Source organism: Phallusia mammillata, chromosome 1 (genome assembly GCF_965637545.1).
Source record: "Phallusia mammillata chromosome 1, kaPhaMamm4.hap1.1, whole genome shotgun sequence".
Taxonomy (NCBI): domain Eukaryota; kingdom Metazoa; phylum Chordata; class Ascidiacea; order Phlebobranchia; family Ascidiidae; genus Phallusia; species Phallusia mammillata.
The window spans coordinates 14232357-14250337 of NC_137252.1; the positions used below are offsets into that span (position 1 = coordinate 14232357).

General features: G+C 37.3%; 2 protein-coding genes across 9 annotated transcripts in view; one reads left to right on the forward strand and one right to left on the reverse strand.

The window, feature by feature from the left end:
• Positions 1-1448, reverse strand: part of LOC145209481 (aromatic-L-amino-acid decarboxylase-like) — a 14759-nt gene extending 13311 nt beyond the window's left edge. For 4 of the 7 annotated variants that reach the window (XM_080079768.1, XM_080079766.1, XM_080079767.1 and 1 more), the window contains exons 1-2: positions 738-1229; positions 68-235 (exon numbers count right to left, since the gene is read on the reverse strand). In XM_080079768.1, coding sequence (XP_079935894.1) covers positions 68-233 — 166 coding nt within the window. In that variant the 5' untranslated portion in view covers positions 234-235; positions 738-1229. The other 3 variants (XM_080079765.1, XM_080079764.1, XM_080079763.1) reach the window with 3 other exon arrangements.
• The window catches only part of LOC145209480 (uncharacterized), a 27052-nt gene extending 9080 nt beyond the window's left edge, over positions 1-17972 (forward strand). Inside the window, exons 2-21 of one of the 2 annotated variants that reach the window (XM_080079761.1) lie at positions 6664-6828; positions 6956-7058; positions 8402-8595; positions 8831-8950; positions 9092-9214; positions 9460-9582; positions 10215-10337; positions 10584-10706; positions 11263-11385; positions 12254-12376; positions 12619-12741; positions 13365-13487; positions 13736-13873; positions 14202-14297; positions 14541-14639; positions 15273-15395; positions 16008-16193; positions 16498-16632; positions 17269-17415; positions 17480-17972. In XM_080079761.1, coding sequence (XP_079935887.1) covers positions 6702-6828; positions 6956-7058; positions 8402-8595; positions 8831-8950; positions 9092-9214; positions 9460-9582; positions 10215-10337; positions 10584-10706; positions 11263-11385; positions 12254-12376; positions 12619-12741; positions 13365-13487; positions 13736-13873; positions 14202-14297; positions 14541-14639; positions 15273-15395; positions 16008-16193; positions 16498-16632; positions 17269-17415; positions 17480-17628 — 2601 coding nt within the window. In that variant the 5' untranslated portion in view covers positions 6664-6701 and the 3' untranslated portion in view covers positions 17629-17972. Of the gene's footprint in view, positions 1-1225; positions 3047-6663; positions 6829-6955; positions 7059-8401; positions 8596-8830; positions 8951-9091; positions 9215-9459; positions 9583-10214; positions 10338-10583; positions 10707-11262; positions 11386-12253; positions 12377-12618; positions 12742-13364; positions 13488-13735; positions 13874-14201; positions 14298-14540; positions 14640-15272; positions 15396-16007; positions 16194-16497; positions 16633-17268; positions 17416-17479 lie in introns of those variants that run through there. The other variant, XR_013855108.1, reaches the window with a different exon arrangement.
• Positions 17973-17981: the final 9 nt, after the last annotated feature.

Here is a 17981-nt window from a genome sequence, read left to right on the forward strand (position 1 = left end):
AAATTTACCCAAGTAACTCAATGCAAATGTTGACAAATTTCAAACAACGCGCACTGAGCTGTTTTACCTGGCTTTACATTGGGAAAGGTTTGGCGTTCTGCAAGTGTTCCGTAATAGTCAATAATGCGATCCACCAATGCGTGTGCGGCGCTTCGAAAATCGTCGTGTTGCAGACCAAGATGGGGGTAGGAATTGACCTCTGAGTTATTGACTTCTCCATTGATATAATTCATTGCTAACAAATAAAGATAAATGTATCCTGTTTTCAAAAAAACAAAGCAGTGCGCGTTACACCTAAACGCACATAACTCACAATCATTTTGCAAGACTGACTGGAACTTTACCTGAATGCTGCTTCTAATAAGCCCATCTGACTTGACCAACCACTAAGAATCAAAATATTCTAGCATGGTTTTGTACAAACAAGAGACTTGCAACGATCACAATACAAAAAAATGTTTACTTAATGTTTACTTTGAGCGATTTTAACTTTAGGTTATAAACACGAAAATAATGTGTAAAATAAACTCTTCTAAAACAACACTATGAGGTAAAATATATGAAATCTTAACCAGTCGCTGTATTTATATAAGATGCGGACGATAAATGTTAAATATTCTTACTTTCATTCCGCTTAAAGATGCAATACAGCGTATTGCCGCATCACGCATTCATGTAACAGAAAAACTCCTCAAACTTCTAAAGTTTTTCAGACGAATTTGTTTTTGGTCATTTACCTGATTGCAAATTACGTTTGAACACTTTTCTTCGTCTACTTTACACAGGTTGGTCGTTAACACTGCAGTTGTTTTATCTTTAAGAGCTTCGGGAGAAAACCCGTGTCCTATTTTTCGCGGCATTGTAGGGCAGAGTAAAAGGAAAGGTTTTAGATAGGGCATGACAACTAGAGCTTGTTGGTCAAATCTTTATGTACCAAATACACAGACTTGCTCACATATCAGTGACTCAAGATATATTCTAGACTCACAAAAATGAAATAAAATATATTTTTGTATCTTGGCAACATATATGATGGTTACAGGGCTGAATGAGTACCTTTTATACCGGCTTAAAGGGCCAATAACTATGAAAGATGACGTTACATTGAATGGTTTCTACCTCAAATTAGCAACCGAAACTTATTCGTAACTGCGTTTTTACATTGTTTGAAGTAGACATTTTTACAGTCTATACTTGAAACAAAAACATTTTTATTTGGTTACAGCTACCTCACCTACAAGACGCAATCGCGTGAGAGTGCTTTAATCGCCTTTCATTGCACCTAAAAATGGGGCCCACTTTTGGAGGTTCCTATTACAACAACACACTTGTACTCAGATCTGCAAAAAATGTTTCCTATTTCATTTATTCACTCCAAACCAACCTTTTTCAAATCCAATCGGAAAACAAAACGACTATTTTCTATTCAAGGCGTTGTTTCTGACGCACAGAAACTGTCCACAACACATCATAACGAGGCCGCAGAATACTGTGAATGGGCGGTCTGGCACATTTCCTTCAAAAAAACAAAAAAACAAAAAGCTCTAACTAACACAGACGTGTTAAAAGATTATTCACATAATTAATGACCTCGCGACAAAGAAAAGCATATATTGTACAAGAACACCAACTCGAAAAAGGAGGTCGAATAGTCAGAAACACATACGTTCGAACCTCAGGTTTTCAATGAACGACATACCTAATAACGATCTAAAATTACTAGTGAGCGATTCCAACGGACAGTCCTATGGCAATAGAGTAGACTGGAGTAACATCTCAGGACCTTTCAGTGAACAAGAAAAAACTAGCCGCAATGGACACAGAATTTCGAACGTCTGCAGAACAAATGGACTGAGCCAATAATTTCACATAAATTAAGCAATTACGGTTTGTGCATGTCAAATACAATACTCACTGACGCACAGCACACTATGCGTAGGAGTCGCGGAGCAAAAACCACCAGGTGCGCGGAAAGGCGGTACAGGCTGCCAAAAAATGCCAAAAAAGAGGATGACAAAAATTGTTGGCTCGAAATGTTTTGACGTCCAAAAAGAAATGAACAGAATTTAATTCGGTTTGAAACAACAAACGATTGACAAGCGCGGGAAAATGTTTTGGGATTCCAATTATGGTCAAAACTGAGAAAAACGTCAATATCTACATCGGAAAAGCCGATTCTGTTTCAATTTGGTCAAGTTTTAAAGTTTTTAGATTTTTATAGATCGTAAAGGTTTAACTGCTTTTCGGCACTCGGTTTATACAAGTGCTTTTCTTTAACGATGTCAATATTCCTATGAAGAAATAACTTACAAGGATCACATTGCTATTGAAGAGGTATATAAAAATAATACTACAAAGCTCATAGGCACCATAATCTCCACATGGAGAAAACAGGATGAGCTATAACCCCACAAGAAAACAAAGATAATGGAAAAGGTCAAAGTGTGCATGTGAAATCTACAAAAAGGTCTGGATCAGACTGATATGGAAGACATCGTAAAAGATAAAAAAGTGGAACAAACTTTTTCTTGTCCAAAGGACGCGGGGAAACTATCGACTAATTATTGACTCAGTGATACCGCTGTTCGTGTATAAAATGCCACTCTTATCGTTCACTTTGTTTTGTTTAAGAAGGTATCGCTGCTTCTTGAACCTTGTGTCAGCGACTTTTGTGTTGGTTTAGGTCGGAAAATTGGAGCCAAGTTTTCAAACTTGTATTTGCAGATGGTTGCAGACATACTTATCTATTTTTAAACAACATTTATTTTCTTTCTAATGAGAAGTTTGATCCCACTTTAAGAAAAGCGTTTCCGATCGCTTCGCTTTAAATTTGCTATTTTTTTGTGCATAAAAAATGGAGTCACGAAAGGCAAACCTCCGCCATGGTTCAAGCTGAAAGTCTTCGGACTTATTACTACATAAGTATGAAACAAAATGAAAACATTTGTGATTGTGCAGTGCCATGATAACTTTATGCACTTTATGTTAGTGCGTAAGAAATAAATGGCATTTTAACCTGTTAAAATTTAGCCACATGACCGATGAATGCGATTGTTGTTGTTGTTAGCTACCAGCTTTGCTGTAAGCTTCCCCTCTGATGTACTGAGCTGAACTCGAATGCCAAACCCGTAAATACCCACCAGACCAGCGTAACAACAGTTTCTACGTACACGAAGTTTTGCCTTTAACCGTCCGTCAAACTGTCAGCCAAAGAAGGTTGATGCAAACTAATTTATCATTCTTTCCTCAAGTATAGTTATACAGGCAGTGCATGCGTACGATCGTGGGGCAGTACGTCGTTTTGCCTATTTCAACAACGTCACAAAAAATATCGTAAAGCAGACGTACTGTCGCGCATTTTAGGACTTTAAATGATGACGTATAACAATGATAACTTGATAGTCACCGTCGGACTGCAATGCCATGAGCTGCTGCCAGGTCAAAAAAAAACACCCCGGGCTTACAAGCAGTAAGACGTACCAAGAAACAGAGGCGAGAAATGCAATAATAAAACCAATATCGAAACAATAGAATTTGGTTCGAAGGGATGAAGAAGGTGATAAGAAACCTTGCCAGGAGTGGTAACAACCTACAGCATGAGAGACCACAGAACAACAGAAGAAGCTTCACTCACGGTCTTGACCGACCGGCCATTACTATTACATACAGATTTTAGTGAAGAGTGATGTCACACTTGATGAGATACATCCGGACACATTTCTTTGTCAAATACTGAGAACCCTTTGCAAGAGCAAGCGCCTGTCTGCAGCTTATTCCGTGTTTCATTCAAATTCAGATACATGGAAATGGTCTACTTGTTTACGTGGCCAACCAATGCGATGTTCTTTCGAAACAAAAATTTATCGGTGGTTCTTAACCTTTTATGGTTTAATTAGCCGCGAAGATTGGAAAGTAGTCCATACAAGCAAGTAACCGAATGCACAACCACTCGTGATACAACCATTTTTAAATGTTATCCCCATCATGCACTTAATTCTTTTCAAAAAGGAACAAAAAGGCCCCCAATTCAAAAAGCGCAATGACCTTTCACACCCTGTGCTTAGTTCTTCTAACGATTTCAAATCTGTTGAAGTTTGCACATGCATTTTTCGATCGTTTATTATTGAGTGTCAGGAGAAGACCTACACACGGACCAGGACACTTAGACCCACTCCTATAATATCTACTTTAAAAGTTTGATCTCTATTTATTTGTTTTGCACTGTTGCTTTTTCCTCAACTGTGTTTAGTTTTGTATTGACTCGTTGTCATTATCCGGATGTGCCGTGTTTGTCATATCGATATATGTTATTGATCCAATTTTCGCAATTATTTTCGTTCGACAAATTCTACCTCAAGGCAGGGCCAGTCTTATTTCAGCTTCCAAACAACCTTGATCACATCGTTATAGGTGCTGTGCTTACATCAGTCGATCGGATAATGTTTAAAATATAATGCAAGTTATTTTTTGTATATTTGTTTGTTTAGTTTAAATATTCCACCATATTATTATTAGTAGTGAACCGTTATATTGTATGCCTTTACCGTATATGATTTTTGTTTACTTCGATAAACATTCTTTGTTAAACTTTGTTGCAAGCATGCATTCAAAATTTCGTCGTAAAACTATTGATACCAATAACAGTCGCAATTTCCCACATCGCTTATCAACAAAGTGTAATGACGTGATACGTAAGTGCATGCATTTTATGAATTCGAAACATACTACAGAAATCGTTCATTTTTCAAATCTTGTTATTAAAAAACGTACTTTACTTTGAGTTTTGTCTTCGTATTCGGTAATCAATGCCTGTTTTGAAAAACTAAACCGACCTCGTAAACATGCAACTGGAAAATTGAACAAAAGATTCCAGGAACGGTTCCTATCCCACGCTACTCGTGTCCAACAAAAGGCAATGGTACAAGTATAAGCTCTATCGCATTTGCAACAGCGCTTTGGGTTTCTTCTGGTCCCTCCTCTGTGGTTTCCCTATTCAGACATCAGGCCCCTGTTGACAAAAGAATGTGTAAGTTTATAGCAGTCTGATACAAGCTGGTGGCATTTTTGACAGATCACTGATTTTTAAAAGTTTTTCGGCGCCAAAAAAATATATTTATGATTTATATTGACAACTGTACGTACTTTGTAGTTACATCTATTCAGCCACTGAACAAAATTGTCTTTGTGTAAAAGGTGTAAAAAAATTACTTCATTACCTCTTTTACAAAATGTTTGTTGTCAATAAACCCAAACCATTGATTCTTTTGTGTTGTAACACATGCAAAAAGTCGTGGGTAGTTTGCAACACAGAACTATTGCTTTTTATCGCTTCCTGACTTACGTTGTTTTGTCGCTGATTTGTTTGATTGCACTTCGGTATGCACGCTTATTGCTTCACGAATGTATCGCTGATGGTGAAAATGGTTTAATCCCAAAACAGAAAACATCAGACGCATCAATATTTGACAAACCAAACCAGGTATTGTGAACAACAAAAGAAATTAAACGATATTTAAGTTTGCATTACTGAAACGGTTTACTGCCAAAAATATGTAATAAGTCGTTTTAGATTGAGTTAAGGACTGGTTTGGAAATCTAATAAGCAACGCAGTGTTATCCCACGATATACCATGTCCCTTAGGCGTTAAACAGTTAAACAACAATGGAAATTCTTCACTGTTCACTGATTTTTGAGGTTTTTTTGGTAATTCTTACATCTGGTTTGAGATTGATTTTTGTTCGCAGTGCAAAGCAGGCAACAACAAACTTCGCAATTTAGTTCCTACAAACCTGTCTGTCCCCTTTTTCGTTTTCGTCATTTAGGGGCTATATCATACCACAGACATAACGGAACCCGGTATATTAAAAGAAAAGCCTAACGAACTTTTTTTAGCGATAGTTGGCTCTTAAATGGTACAACGCATTACCATTTAAACTCTTTATGCTTTGAACTAGACTGGTTGAATGTATGTGTTAAGTCATTGGCTTGAAGGATAGGCATGTGGACACATGTGATGCAAAAGTAAGAAACACAGCAGCTAGGACGAGTTGTAACGAGATTGTCTTAAGGTAACACAAACACAGCCGGCTTGCAATAAGCAACTAAAGACAAACATGGCTATTTGCAATAAGGCAGGTGGCTTGCATCAATCCGACTATAGAAACTGGTCGTGGCTTAAATTCGTTATGGCTTATTACACAGTTCAGCTCACATGTAAGCCAAAAAAATTCGTGTGTAGTAACAAACTTTGAAATAGTTGATTGCCGTACAATCTTAGTAGATTTAGAAAGGAGTTATAGTTGTTCAATTTAGGATGTTTGTGTTCATCGGATGGGCGATGATGTTTGCTGCAGTATCTGCGCAAATAACATTCCCGTCGTTTTCCAATTACACCAATGTTAGTAAGTAAATGTACTATTATACCAGTTTATAATTTGTATGAATGTCTAATGATGCATTCTCCTTAGTCGTGGAGATAAAAATTCTCGCACTCTTGACTTCAAACAAATACAATAGACACGTTGAGACGTTATTTTGATACAATTGCAATCTTGTAACGCTACCAAAACGGATAAGCTGGTAGTAAATTCTTCAATTCAAACATAACTGTTAGTTGTAATTTTTCCCATAAATCTTTACAACATGTTTTTCTGCTCACGCAGATGCACAACATGTTCATTCGTGTACTACCAACCCCGTTATGGAAATAATAGAAGTTCAGACTTTTTGTGGGACAATCACCTCACCATGTTACCCTGACAACTACCCCCAGAACATTGCGGAAGGATTTCTGTTATGGAATTTTAATTTCGCGGTACCAATCGCTGGTCAGTGTTGTTCAACTTTTCTATGGATTGAAGTTAAACCGACGCTAAACTGTGTTGCAAATATTATTTTTTTACATTTATTTGGCTAATTGTTCCTTTTGACTATGTTTAACGGTTATGTTTGCAGCAATTAAATTCACATTTAATGATTTTGAAACAAATGCGGGGGAAGGTGTGCTTTCCACCGGACGTTCGTTAATTTCGGTTCCTCCCGGATTACAAGTTACAAGGTACTGAAAAATTTAAAGTTGAACACATACTATTATCTTCATTTCTCTTCGAACGAAATTTAAACCAATGGTACAAAATTTAACGTAGTAAATATTTTCTTATTAATGAAATATCCTTTCAAGTAAAGCAAGAGCGACCGATTTAATGGTTTTAAGTAGTGATGTACCGAATCGGCTAAATTTCGATTCGGCCAAAACCGAATATTCGGCGGTTTTGCCGAATAAATTCGGCCGAATCAACCGAATCATTTATGACGTCACGCGAAGTCGCACGCTTCGCGTTTAACGTGAAAAAAATGTTCATCTACCAGGCAACCAGTGCAAAATAGTTGTGTTTCGTCCTTATTTCTGTTCTGTGGGGTTTAAAACTGCCTTAAGCATTGGCAACCTACCAATGAATTACTAATTTTTTTACTACCGTGGGAAAAACGATAATGTGTTGAAAAAGATAAACATTGACGCAATTTTCGTTATGTTTGGGCTTTTGAAAGATTGCGTGGACCATAATAAGCAGAAAAGACACGTTTAACGATTTAAATTTGTGTTCGTAAAAGATTCGGTTTCGGCCGAATCGCAACAAATTATTCGGCCGAAACCGAATCTTTGCAAAAATGATCGATTCGGCCGAATAAATTCGGCAAACCGAATATTCGGTACATCTCTAGTTTTAACGCTGAATTTTTACACAAAAATTTAAATTATTGATTTTGATCGACCGAATGACTGTTTAGACCAGGGGTTCTTAACCTGGGGTGCACGCACCCCCAAGGGGTGCGAGAACTGTTCCTAGGGGGTGCGGGGATGCTGAATCATTAAGGTTGGTTAGGCCTATTCTATTTAAGCAATTACAGAAGGGGGAGCGAAAATTGGTTAGTGATTTGAAAGGGGTGCAGCAAGGAAAAAAGGTTAAGAACCACTGGTTTAGACTTACGGCTTTTACGGTTTAATGGGATAATGATTTTTTTACTCGAGAACACGTTAACCCTTATAACACGAATGGCAAAGTTGATACACGATTGCGTTTTTTTAAACTCGCTATAAGCATGTACCTCTTAAATTTTTCAACGAGATTTTGGTTTGTTACGGTATGGGAATTTTATTGTTTTTACTGAAAACCTAAAAAAACACGGTGGTGTTACGCAACGTTTTTTCCTGTTCAAAAAAGAGTTTGAAAATTATTTTTTCCAAAAATTAGGCGAAGTCTAGCAACTCTGCTGTGTGTGTGTGCGTCATGCATCGGTGAACTACAACCAAATTACAACCGCGTCTGTATAGCCATATTTGAAGTTAGTTTTACGAGTAGGCTATAGCGCCTGGCTTGAATCACCTTTTTTGTGCGATAGAGATCATCTATTCACCGGAAACCTGACTGGATTCTTTGAGGAAAGTTCTGCAACCGGTCAGCCAAACAATACGCTGCCAAATGCAGTAATAATAAACAACAGCGTCATATTTACCGATGTCGAGCCTTTCTTCGCCAGTTTCTACTCGACATCGGCACCTGCTGATAGGGGATTCAGCATTTCTTATTGCGCGGGTGAGTTCACACCGTTTTAAATAAAATGTCCCTTATGCAAATAGATTATCCAGATTACGGACTTAAGGTTTAAAATACATTTGTACAGACTGAAAAACAAATAACTTAAATAAAAATCCCAATTTGAAACGCCTTGAAGAATTTCTAAACATTCACATCAAGCAGTTGCGTTACTGGTAAAGTAACTTCAGTTTTAGCAGGTAAAGAAAAATATCAACAAAATTATGTGTTGCAGATGTGGACATGTGTCGTACCGATTCTCCTTTTTGCGTCAATGGAATTTGCGTTCGCAACGGTTTTGAAGATTATACGTGCAACTGTAATGGCGGATATACCGGCCAACGCTGCGAATCAGGTGACAAATAAGTTTATTTTGAGTATTTATGCCAGTCTTCTTTTGACATCACACCTTGTCATTAACATTTATGCTTTGCGCTTCTGGTTAAGAATCACTGTTAAAACTTTGTTAGAAGCTTCAAGTTTTGTTTGTTGTTAGATGTTGACGAATGTTCTGCTGGCTTCGATCCATGCGACCCATCCGCAAATTGCACAAACCTGGTTGGATCTTTCGAATGCCTTTGTTTCACAGGCTTCACTGGTGACGGTTTGACATGCGCAGGTATGTTGTCCTGCTTGGACTTTTAACATCTTTATTTTACCTCAATTGAAGAAAATGTACTGTTACTGAAGTAATTGCGAACATTTTATGGGCTGTAAGTTGTAAACGCAAAAGTAAATTGAAATTTGGACATGTCAATTTTACAAAACGATACTGCTGCATGTTTTTGTACTCAATATTGCGATGGATTTGCAATTGCGACTTTAACAAAATCTCTAGGGGAGCTTAACCGTGTGAATTTTTAGATGTCAACGAATGTGCACTTGGACTGAGCACTTGCGACCCATTTGCAAACTGCACAAACATCGTTGGATCTTTTGAATGCACTTGTTTAGATGGATTTTCTGGTGACGGTTTGATTTGCGTAGGTATGATCTCATTTTGAAAGAGGAGGAAAAAATCAGAGAAAGGATCTTTAATAACGTTATATTATTTCACTACTACAGTTGGTATAAATACGAGAGGTTTTGATTTGTTTGATACATGCATGCTGCAATAAAAGCGTGGTTTGGTTGTTAGCAACTCAACGTCAATTTTCATTGAATTTTGACTAATTTAGAAAACGTTTTAAGAAGACATTGATTTTTTGTTGTCTTGTTTTTTTTCTTTGTGAACAACAAAAGCATTTAACTCTACTTTGGCTCCACCGTTGACAAATGCAACCACGATTGCAAGAGCAGGTTCACCAACAGTAGCAACAAGCTTCAACCGGCCCAATAATAATGATATCAAACACTAGCTTTGCACTTGTGGTTAAGAAACACTGCTCAAATTTTGTTAGAAGCTTGTTTGTCAATTCTTTGAACAAGTTTTGATTGTTGCTAGATATTGACGAATGTGCTGCTGGGCTCTAAGTTGTAACGCAAAAGTATATTGAAATTGGGGGCATATCAATTTTACAAAACGATAATGCTGCATGTTTTTGTGCCCAATGTTGCGATGTTGGCAATTGCAACTTTAACAAAATCTTCAGGGGTGCTTAAACCGTGTGATATTTTAGATATCAACGAATGTGCACTTGGATTAAGCACTTGCGGCCCACTTGCAATATGCGCAAACACCAATGGATCTTTTGACTGCACTTGTGCAGATGGATTTGCTGGTGATGGTTTGACATGCGTAGGTATGTTGTCCTGTCTGGGCCATTGACATCTTTGTTTTAGCTCCATTGAAAAAAATGTACTGTGGCTAAAGTAATTGCCAAAATTTTATGGGCTGTAAGTTGTAACACAAAAGTATTTTGAAATTGGGGCGTGCCAATTTTTACCAATTGTTTATGCTGCATGTTTTTGTACCCAATACTGCATAAGATTTGGCAATTGCTACTTCAACAAAATCTTTTGGGCATCTTAGCAGTGTCAATTCTTAGATACCAACGAATGTGCACTTGGATTAAATCCTTGCGACCCATTTGCAAATTGCACAAATACAAATGGATCTTTTGAGTGCACTTGTGCAGCTGGATTTGCTAGTGACGGTTTGACTTGCGTAGGTATGTTCATTTTAAATTAGAGTAAGAGAAATAAGAAAATTCTTTAATAGCGCTATATTATTTCACTACTACAGTTGGTATAAATACGAATGGTTTTGATTTGTTTGATACATGCATGCTGCAATAAAAGCGTGGGTTTGTTGTTTGCAACTCAACTTTGATTTTCATTGGATCTAGACTCAATTAGGATATATTTTTAGATTGATTTTTTGTTGATTTGTTTGTTTCTTTTTGAACAACAAAAGCATTCAACTCTACGTTGGCTGAACCATTGACAAACCTACCGTAACAATATCAACCACTAGCTTTGCACTTCTGGTTAAGAATCACAGTTCAAACTTTGTTAGAAGCTTTTTTTGCCAATTCATTACACAAGTTTAGTTTATTGTTAGATATTGACGAACGTGCTGCTGGGCTGTAAGTTGTAACGCAAAAGTATATTAAAATTATATCATGTCATTTTTTTGCATTTGTTTTTGTACCTGATGTTGCGATGGATCGGCAATTGTGACTTCAACAAAATCTTCAGCACAGCTTAAACTGTGTAAATTTTTAGATATCAACGAATGTGCACTTGGATTTAACACTTGTGATCCATTCGCAATCTGCACAAACGTCGATGGATCTTTTGAGTGCACTTGTGCAGATGGATTTTCTGGTGACGGTTTGACTTGCGTAGGTATGATGTCATTTTGAAAGAGGAGGAAAAAATCAGAGAAAGGGTCTTTAATACCGTTATATTATTACACTAGAACATGTAGTATAAATAACAACATGTTTGGACCTGTTTGATACACACATGCTGCAATAAAAGCGTGGGTTAGTTATAGGGATGGGCCAAAACTGCAAGTGTTCTGTTTGGTCGAGCACCGAGCATCACTATTTAATGCTCGGTGCTCGGCCGAGCACGCTCGGTGCATTATGACGTAACAAAAAATCCCCTTTCTACGTTTTTGCCCTACAAGGCCTCTTACGTCACCGGCGGTGTTTTATTAAGCTGTACATGCCCATTAAGTACGCGTTTTCCACCATCTAGTGCATTTGAAAAATCATTCGTTTTAGTTTATAGACACCCTTTAGAACACTAGTTACATATGTTAGCAGGGCACGAATATGCAAATTTAACGCTCGGGTCAGTTTGTGCAACTGCTCGGCCGAGCACCGAGCATTAAAAACAGCGATGCTCGGTACCGAGTACTCGGGTTCTGGCTCGGCTCGGCTCGGCCCATCCCTAGTTAGTTATTTGCACTCCAACGTCAATTTTCATTGGATCTTGAGAAGTTCAGAAATACATTTTCAGAAGACATTGATTTTTTGTTGTCTGTTATTTTTTCCTTTGTGAACAGCAAAAGCATTTAACTCTACTTTGGCTCCACCATTGACAAATGCAACCACGATAGCAAGAACAACTTCTCCAACAGTTGCGACAAGCTTCAACCCTCCAATAATAATAATATCTAACACGAGCTTTGCACTTCTGGTTCACTGTTCAAACTTTGTTAGAAGCTTTTTTGTCAATTCATTACACAAGTTTTGATTGTTGTTAGATATTGACGAATGTGCCACTGGCTTCGATCCATGCGACCCATCCGCAAATTGCACAAACCTGGTTGGAACTTTCAAATGCATTTGTTTAACAGGATTTGCTGGTGATAGTTTGACATGCGCAGGTATGTTGTCCTGCTTGGGGCTTTGACATTTTTGTTTTACCTTTATTGAAGAAAATGTACTGTTACTGAAGTAATTGTCAACATTTATGGGTTGTAAGTTGTAACACAAAAGTGTGTTGAAATTAGGATATGTCATTTTTACAAAACGATAATGCTACATGTTTTTGTACCCAATGTTGCGATAGATTGGCAATTGCGACTTTAACAAAATCTTTAGGGCATCTTAAACGTGTAATTTTTAGATGTCAACGAATGTGCACTTGGACTGAGCACTTGCGACCCATTTGCAAACTGCACAAACATCGTTGGATCTTTTGAATGCACTTGTTTAGATGGATTTTCTGGTGACGGTTTGACTTGCGTAGGTATGATCTCATTTTGAGAGAGGAGGAAAAAGAGCAGAGAAATGATCCTTAAAAACGTTACTTTATTTCACTAAACAGTTAGTATAAACAACAATATGTTTTGACCTGTTTGATAAACACGTGCTGCAATAAAAGAGAGGGTTTGTTATTTGCAACTCAACGTCAATTTTCTGGGGATCTTAACTAATTCAGAAATACATTTTCAGAAGACATGAATTTTTTGTTGTCTTGTTTTTTTTTGTAAACAACAAAAGCATTTAACTCTACTTTGGCTCCACCATTGACAAATGCAACCACGGTAGCAAGAACAATTTGACCAACAGTAGCAACAAGCTCCAACCCTACTATAATAATATTATCAAACACGAGCTTTGCACTTCTGGTTAAGAATCACTGTTCAAACTTTGTTAGAAGCTTTTTTGTCAATTCTTTGAACAAGTTTTGTTTGTTGTTAGATATTGATGAATGTGCTACTGGATTGTAACGCAAAAGTATATTGATATTGGGAAATGCCAATTTTACAAAACGATAATGATGCATGTTTTTGTGTCAAATGTTGCGATGGATTGGCAATTGCGACTTTAACAAAATCTTCAGCGCAGCTTAAACGTGTGAATTTGTAGATATCAACGAATGTGCACTTGGACTGAGCACTTGCGACCTGCTCGCAATCTGCACAAACATCGTTGGATCTTTTGAATGCACTTGTTTAGATGGATTTTCTGGTGACGGTTTGACTTGCGTAGGTATGTTGTCATTTTGAAAGAGAAGGAAAAAAACGAGAAAGGATCCTTAAAGGCGTTATATTGTCTCAATGAAACAGTTAGTATAAAAAAACCATATGTTTGGACCTGTTTCATACACACATGCTGCAATAGAGGGGTGGGTTTGTTGATCGCAACTTAACTTCAATTTTCATTAGATCTTCACTAATTTAGAAATGCATTTTAAGAAGACATTGATTTTTTGTTGATTTTTTTTTCTTTGTGAACAGCAAATGCATTTAACTCTACTTTGGCTCCACCGTTGAGAAATGCAACCACGATAGCAAGAACAACTTCACCAACATTGGCGACAAGCTTCAACCCTCCAATAATAATATCAAACACTAGTGCATCTGTGCCGATCCAAGGTAAAATTTATTTCCAACCTTGGTTGTGCTTAATAATTATATAGGTTTAAACTTCTATCGTTGACCGTCTGAGCGACACCAATGCCCATTTTAAACAATGATTTCAATATTTGTTGCTTGTAGCTGCTTCTAAATGAGTAAACATTTGTCATATGCTTGTTTATACCCCAATTATTTTTAATTTTAAAGAGATAAAGTTTGAAATAAAAAAAATTAGTACGGGAAATCTTCACTTAATCAAAACGACGCCACCCGTTGCTGCGTTTGTACATTATGTCCTTGTATGGTTGTGTTAACCTAAGTTTTGTTTTATTGTCAACAACGACAGCTAACTCTACCTCGATAGCACCACCTACAAATGCTACCGCCACCAGCTCCTCATCAACTGAAAGAGCAAACACATCGTCACCCGCGCAAAGCCAAGGTAACTTACTGGCTTTTGTGAAAGGTAACTATAACTACTGTGGAAAGAACTTCGTAAAATTAGTGTAGAGCTAGACACCTTGTAAAAATAATGTCCACATTGAGAGCTTCCGGTAAGCATTGGTTAGTGGCAACGATGGTTGCTGTTTCAATTGGTTTGTGATTCCCGGTGCAATTCTATATTTTGTTGAGCGATTCTTGCAAAATGAGAGGAGTAAAACTATTTTTAACTTTTTGCAATCAGAAGTTAACTCCACCTCGATAGCACCACCAACAAATGCCACCGCCACCAACTTCTCATCAACTGAAAAAGCAAACACATCGTCACCTACGCAAAACCAAGGTAATATACTGGTTTACATTAATTACCGGACATTCGTTTCACGTCAGAATTTATTCACACATTTAGCTTTGTTGCTTATCAATGAGAAGTAGAGTAAAATCGCAGCTAACTTCGAATGCTCTAAAGCAGTGGTTCCCAACCTTTTTTGTTACATTCCTCCCTTCGCCCATTTTCGAACTATTCATTCCTCCCCATAAGAAGAAAAACAAATATAACATAAAAAATTATAGCAATTTGAAATAGACCTTATCGTTAGGGATGTCCATTCAGAATCCTTTGCCAAATGTGAACCGGGTCCAAATTATAATGGACATAAAAATCTATATTTAAACATATTCTGTAACATTTCATTGGCTAGTGTAGCCATTCAACGGCACTCCAGTTTGTTGGGAGCACAGGGTACAACCCCATGCCGTTGAACAAACTGGAGTGCCGTTGAATGGCTACACTAGCCAATGCGGCCGATCTCTCGTCACCAGCTGCACTGATGAGACCTTATAGGTCGAAACAGTGTGCACTGTCTGCAATTTTATTTTTACTTTGTAATTCCCCATGTAATTCTATATTGTGATGAACAATTGTTGTAAAATGTGTTAGAGTATATATTTTTTAAAATGTATTTGTAAAAAGCAGGTAACTCCACCTCTATACCACCACCACCACCAACAACAAATCCAACCACCACAACTACCACCGATACCACAACAACAACAACCACTGAAAGATTTAACACTTCTTTACCAACGCAAAACCAAGGTATTCCTTCTAGTTTAGGGTTGGTAGACGTTGAGAATTTCCCAGACATGTAAGGAATTAGGGCGTAAAATCTGTGTCCGGAAATGCTTATTGAATGCACAGTTAATATCCGGATTTTTCACGCCAGGTTGCTTAAACTGCAGTAGTATTCACAATCCTTTATAATTGGGACTAAAAGGTTTACAGTATAACGGTTGTCTGTGCTGGTTTTGATATATGATCCCCGCACCGCGTATATTCATGCACTGCCAGTCTTTGAAAGCTAATAATATTCTGTGAAAAGGGCCGAATCTTGTTAAACATTTTGATTTGTAACTTATTTAGAAACAAACCTGCGCTTTTATCTTTGTGATAGTAATGACATTTTATGAAAATTGACACTTTTGAGATTGGTAATGTGTAACATGATATAATGCATTGAAACGGAACTATGGTGTCGCCAAAGACAGTTGTTAAAACCGTGTGGAATTTTGCCCACGCTGATATGGTAACCCTGTTCTAGTTGCTAAATATTTTTATAATCGCTAAGACACACATGAAGTCAAACATCAGGAAAAAAGTATAATGCGTTTTCATTACAATGTTTGCATTGACCCTTATTTTGTTTCGTAGTACTGCAGCCGATCTTGGGAGAAAGTCCAAACACTAACGTAAGTCAAGATCTACCTGGGCGCTTGAGGGAGCATGCGTTTGCAATCCAACACCCATGCCTTTCACTTGCACGTTTGTTTGGATCAAATGATGCTCGTGGGAGTGACATAGAAGTACTGGTGAAAGAAGATGGTGTGAATCAGGAAGGTGAGTCATATGGAGGCTAAAATATATTTTAACCTTAGAGTGGCTTGTTTTGTATTGTGGTGAAATCTTACGTTTCGAAAATTTTGTTACTTCAACTAATTACTGCAATATTTGCACGGGTGTAAGTGACGTATTTATTTAAAGTTTAATTCAAGAAAGCGTTGGTTGAAAAAAAAACATTTTTGATTTTTATTGACTTCATCAAGTACTATGATACAACTTTACAAATTGTAAAATACAGCATTTATTGAGACACAGATGTAAACAGTTGACAATTAGCTACACGAGGTTTTGATTTGCTCAGGTCCTGAAATAGGTGTTTGGGCAACATCTATTACACAGGACCCGATTGGTCTCTATGTTGCTGCATCCATGTCTTGCTCCTTATCGGCACGAAAACGAAGGCAACTCGATCCGAATGATGAACGCTTTGTTGTGGGTGAGTAAAAGGCAATCTACGATGAGACAAAATACCCGCCATGTTAAACTGTGTACTTTTGCTTTGTACAAAACATAATTTGTTTTAGCATTGTTCGTTTTTACCTTGGTCGAGTGTAGAAGTATAGTTATGTCCCAGTTTATACTTTCCTGATAAAACAGTGGTTCTCAAAGTATGGGTCGCGACCCAAACATGGGTCGCATAGGGTAAAAAATGGGTCGCGCACACAATAGCCTTCCCGTTCCCACTATACTGTTTCGCACATGGCGATTGTAACGTCATAGCACGGAAAATAATAGGATTAGTTAATCTTGCGTTAACTGAACTTGGCCATGTGACAGTTAGCGTTAGAGTATGAGTAAGTATTCGTACAAGGAAATAAAATACATTTTTTGTTGTTTGAGGCTTGGGTCGTGAGGTGTTTATAAAACTCAGATTTGGGTCGCGGTCAAAAAAGTTTGAGAACCACTGCTTTACAAGGTCCAAACTTTCCTGATAAAACAACGAAAAGTTAAGTATGAAAATAATAGCTTCTATATAACAAGCAGGTGTGTTGGTGTCAGAATAAACGCTGAAAATGTTTTTTCTATTGTCTAGACGTCGACAAAAAAGTTTTAATCATCTTTTGTCACTCAGGTCTAGATCTTTCGTGTTTAAGAAACTCATCCAATTCATGCAACGGGCCTTTGCCGGCTGATCGCTCATTTCAAGTTGGATTTCGTTTAAGAAACGGGCTATTAACCTCCGCAATAACAGACTTTTCAGAACCTGTATCTACGTTAGGTAAATTACCATTGTTTAGGCTTTTTTTATTGAAACAGGTGGGTACAAAAGATTTAATTTTCAGGTTGTGGTGGACAATGCAGCGGCGGAACTATTTGTAGAACTGTTTTATCCGATGAAGGTGTTGCCGAGCTAAAGTGTGTCTGTGATGGACCTGAATGCACAGGTATATGGCCAATTAAGCAAAATGCAAGTCATATTTGTACCAACTGAAAAGATGTATTTTGAGCCAGGTTTCTTTAAATAAATGTTGCCCAAAGAAAAATGGTTTAATGCACAATGCAGCACTAGCAATGTTTTAGTAACTAATTAAGAAAACTGTTAACAAAGCAATTACATTTTGTCTTTACTTGGCCGTTTACTGCTAAATATTTTTGTCCATAATGCTATAATAAATTGTTAGTGTTCAGTAGTTGAGCTGTTTGCTGATGTTAACTTGTTTATTTACTTGTTTGCTATATACTGTATTTGTTCATAAACTAAGTTATGTACTTTATTTCTCTTTGAACAAGAATACGCTGAACTTGTGTTGTGAATAACTGAAAGAGTTTCTGTGATCCAAGAGA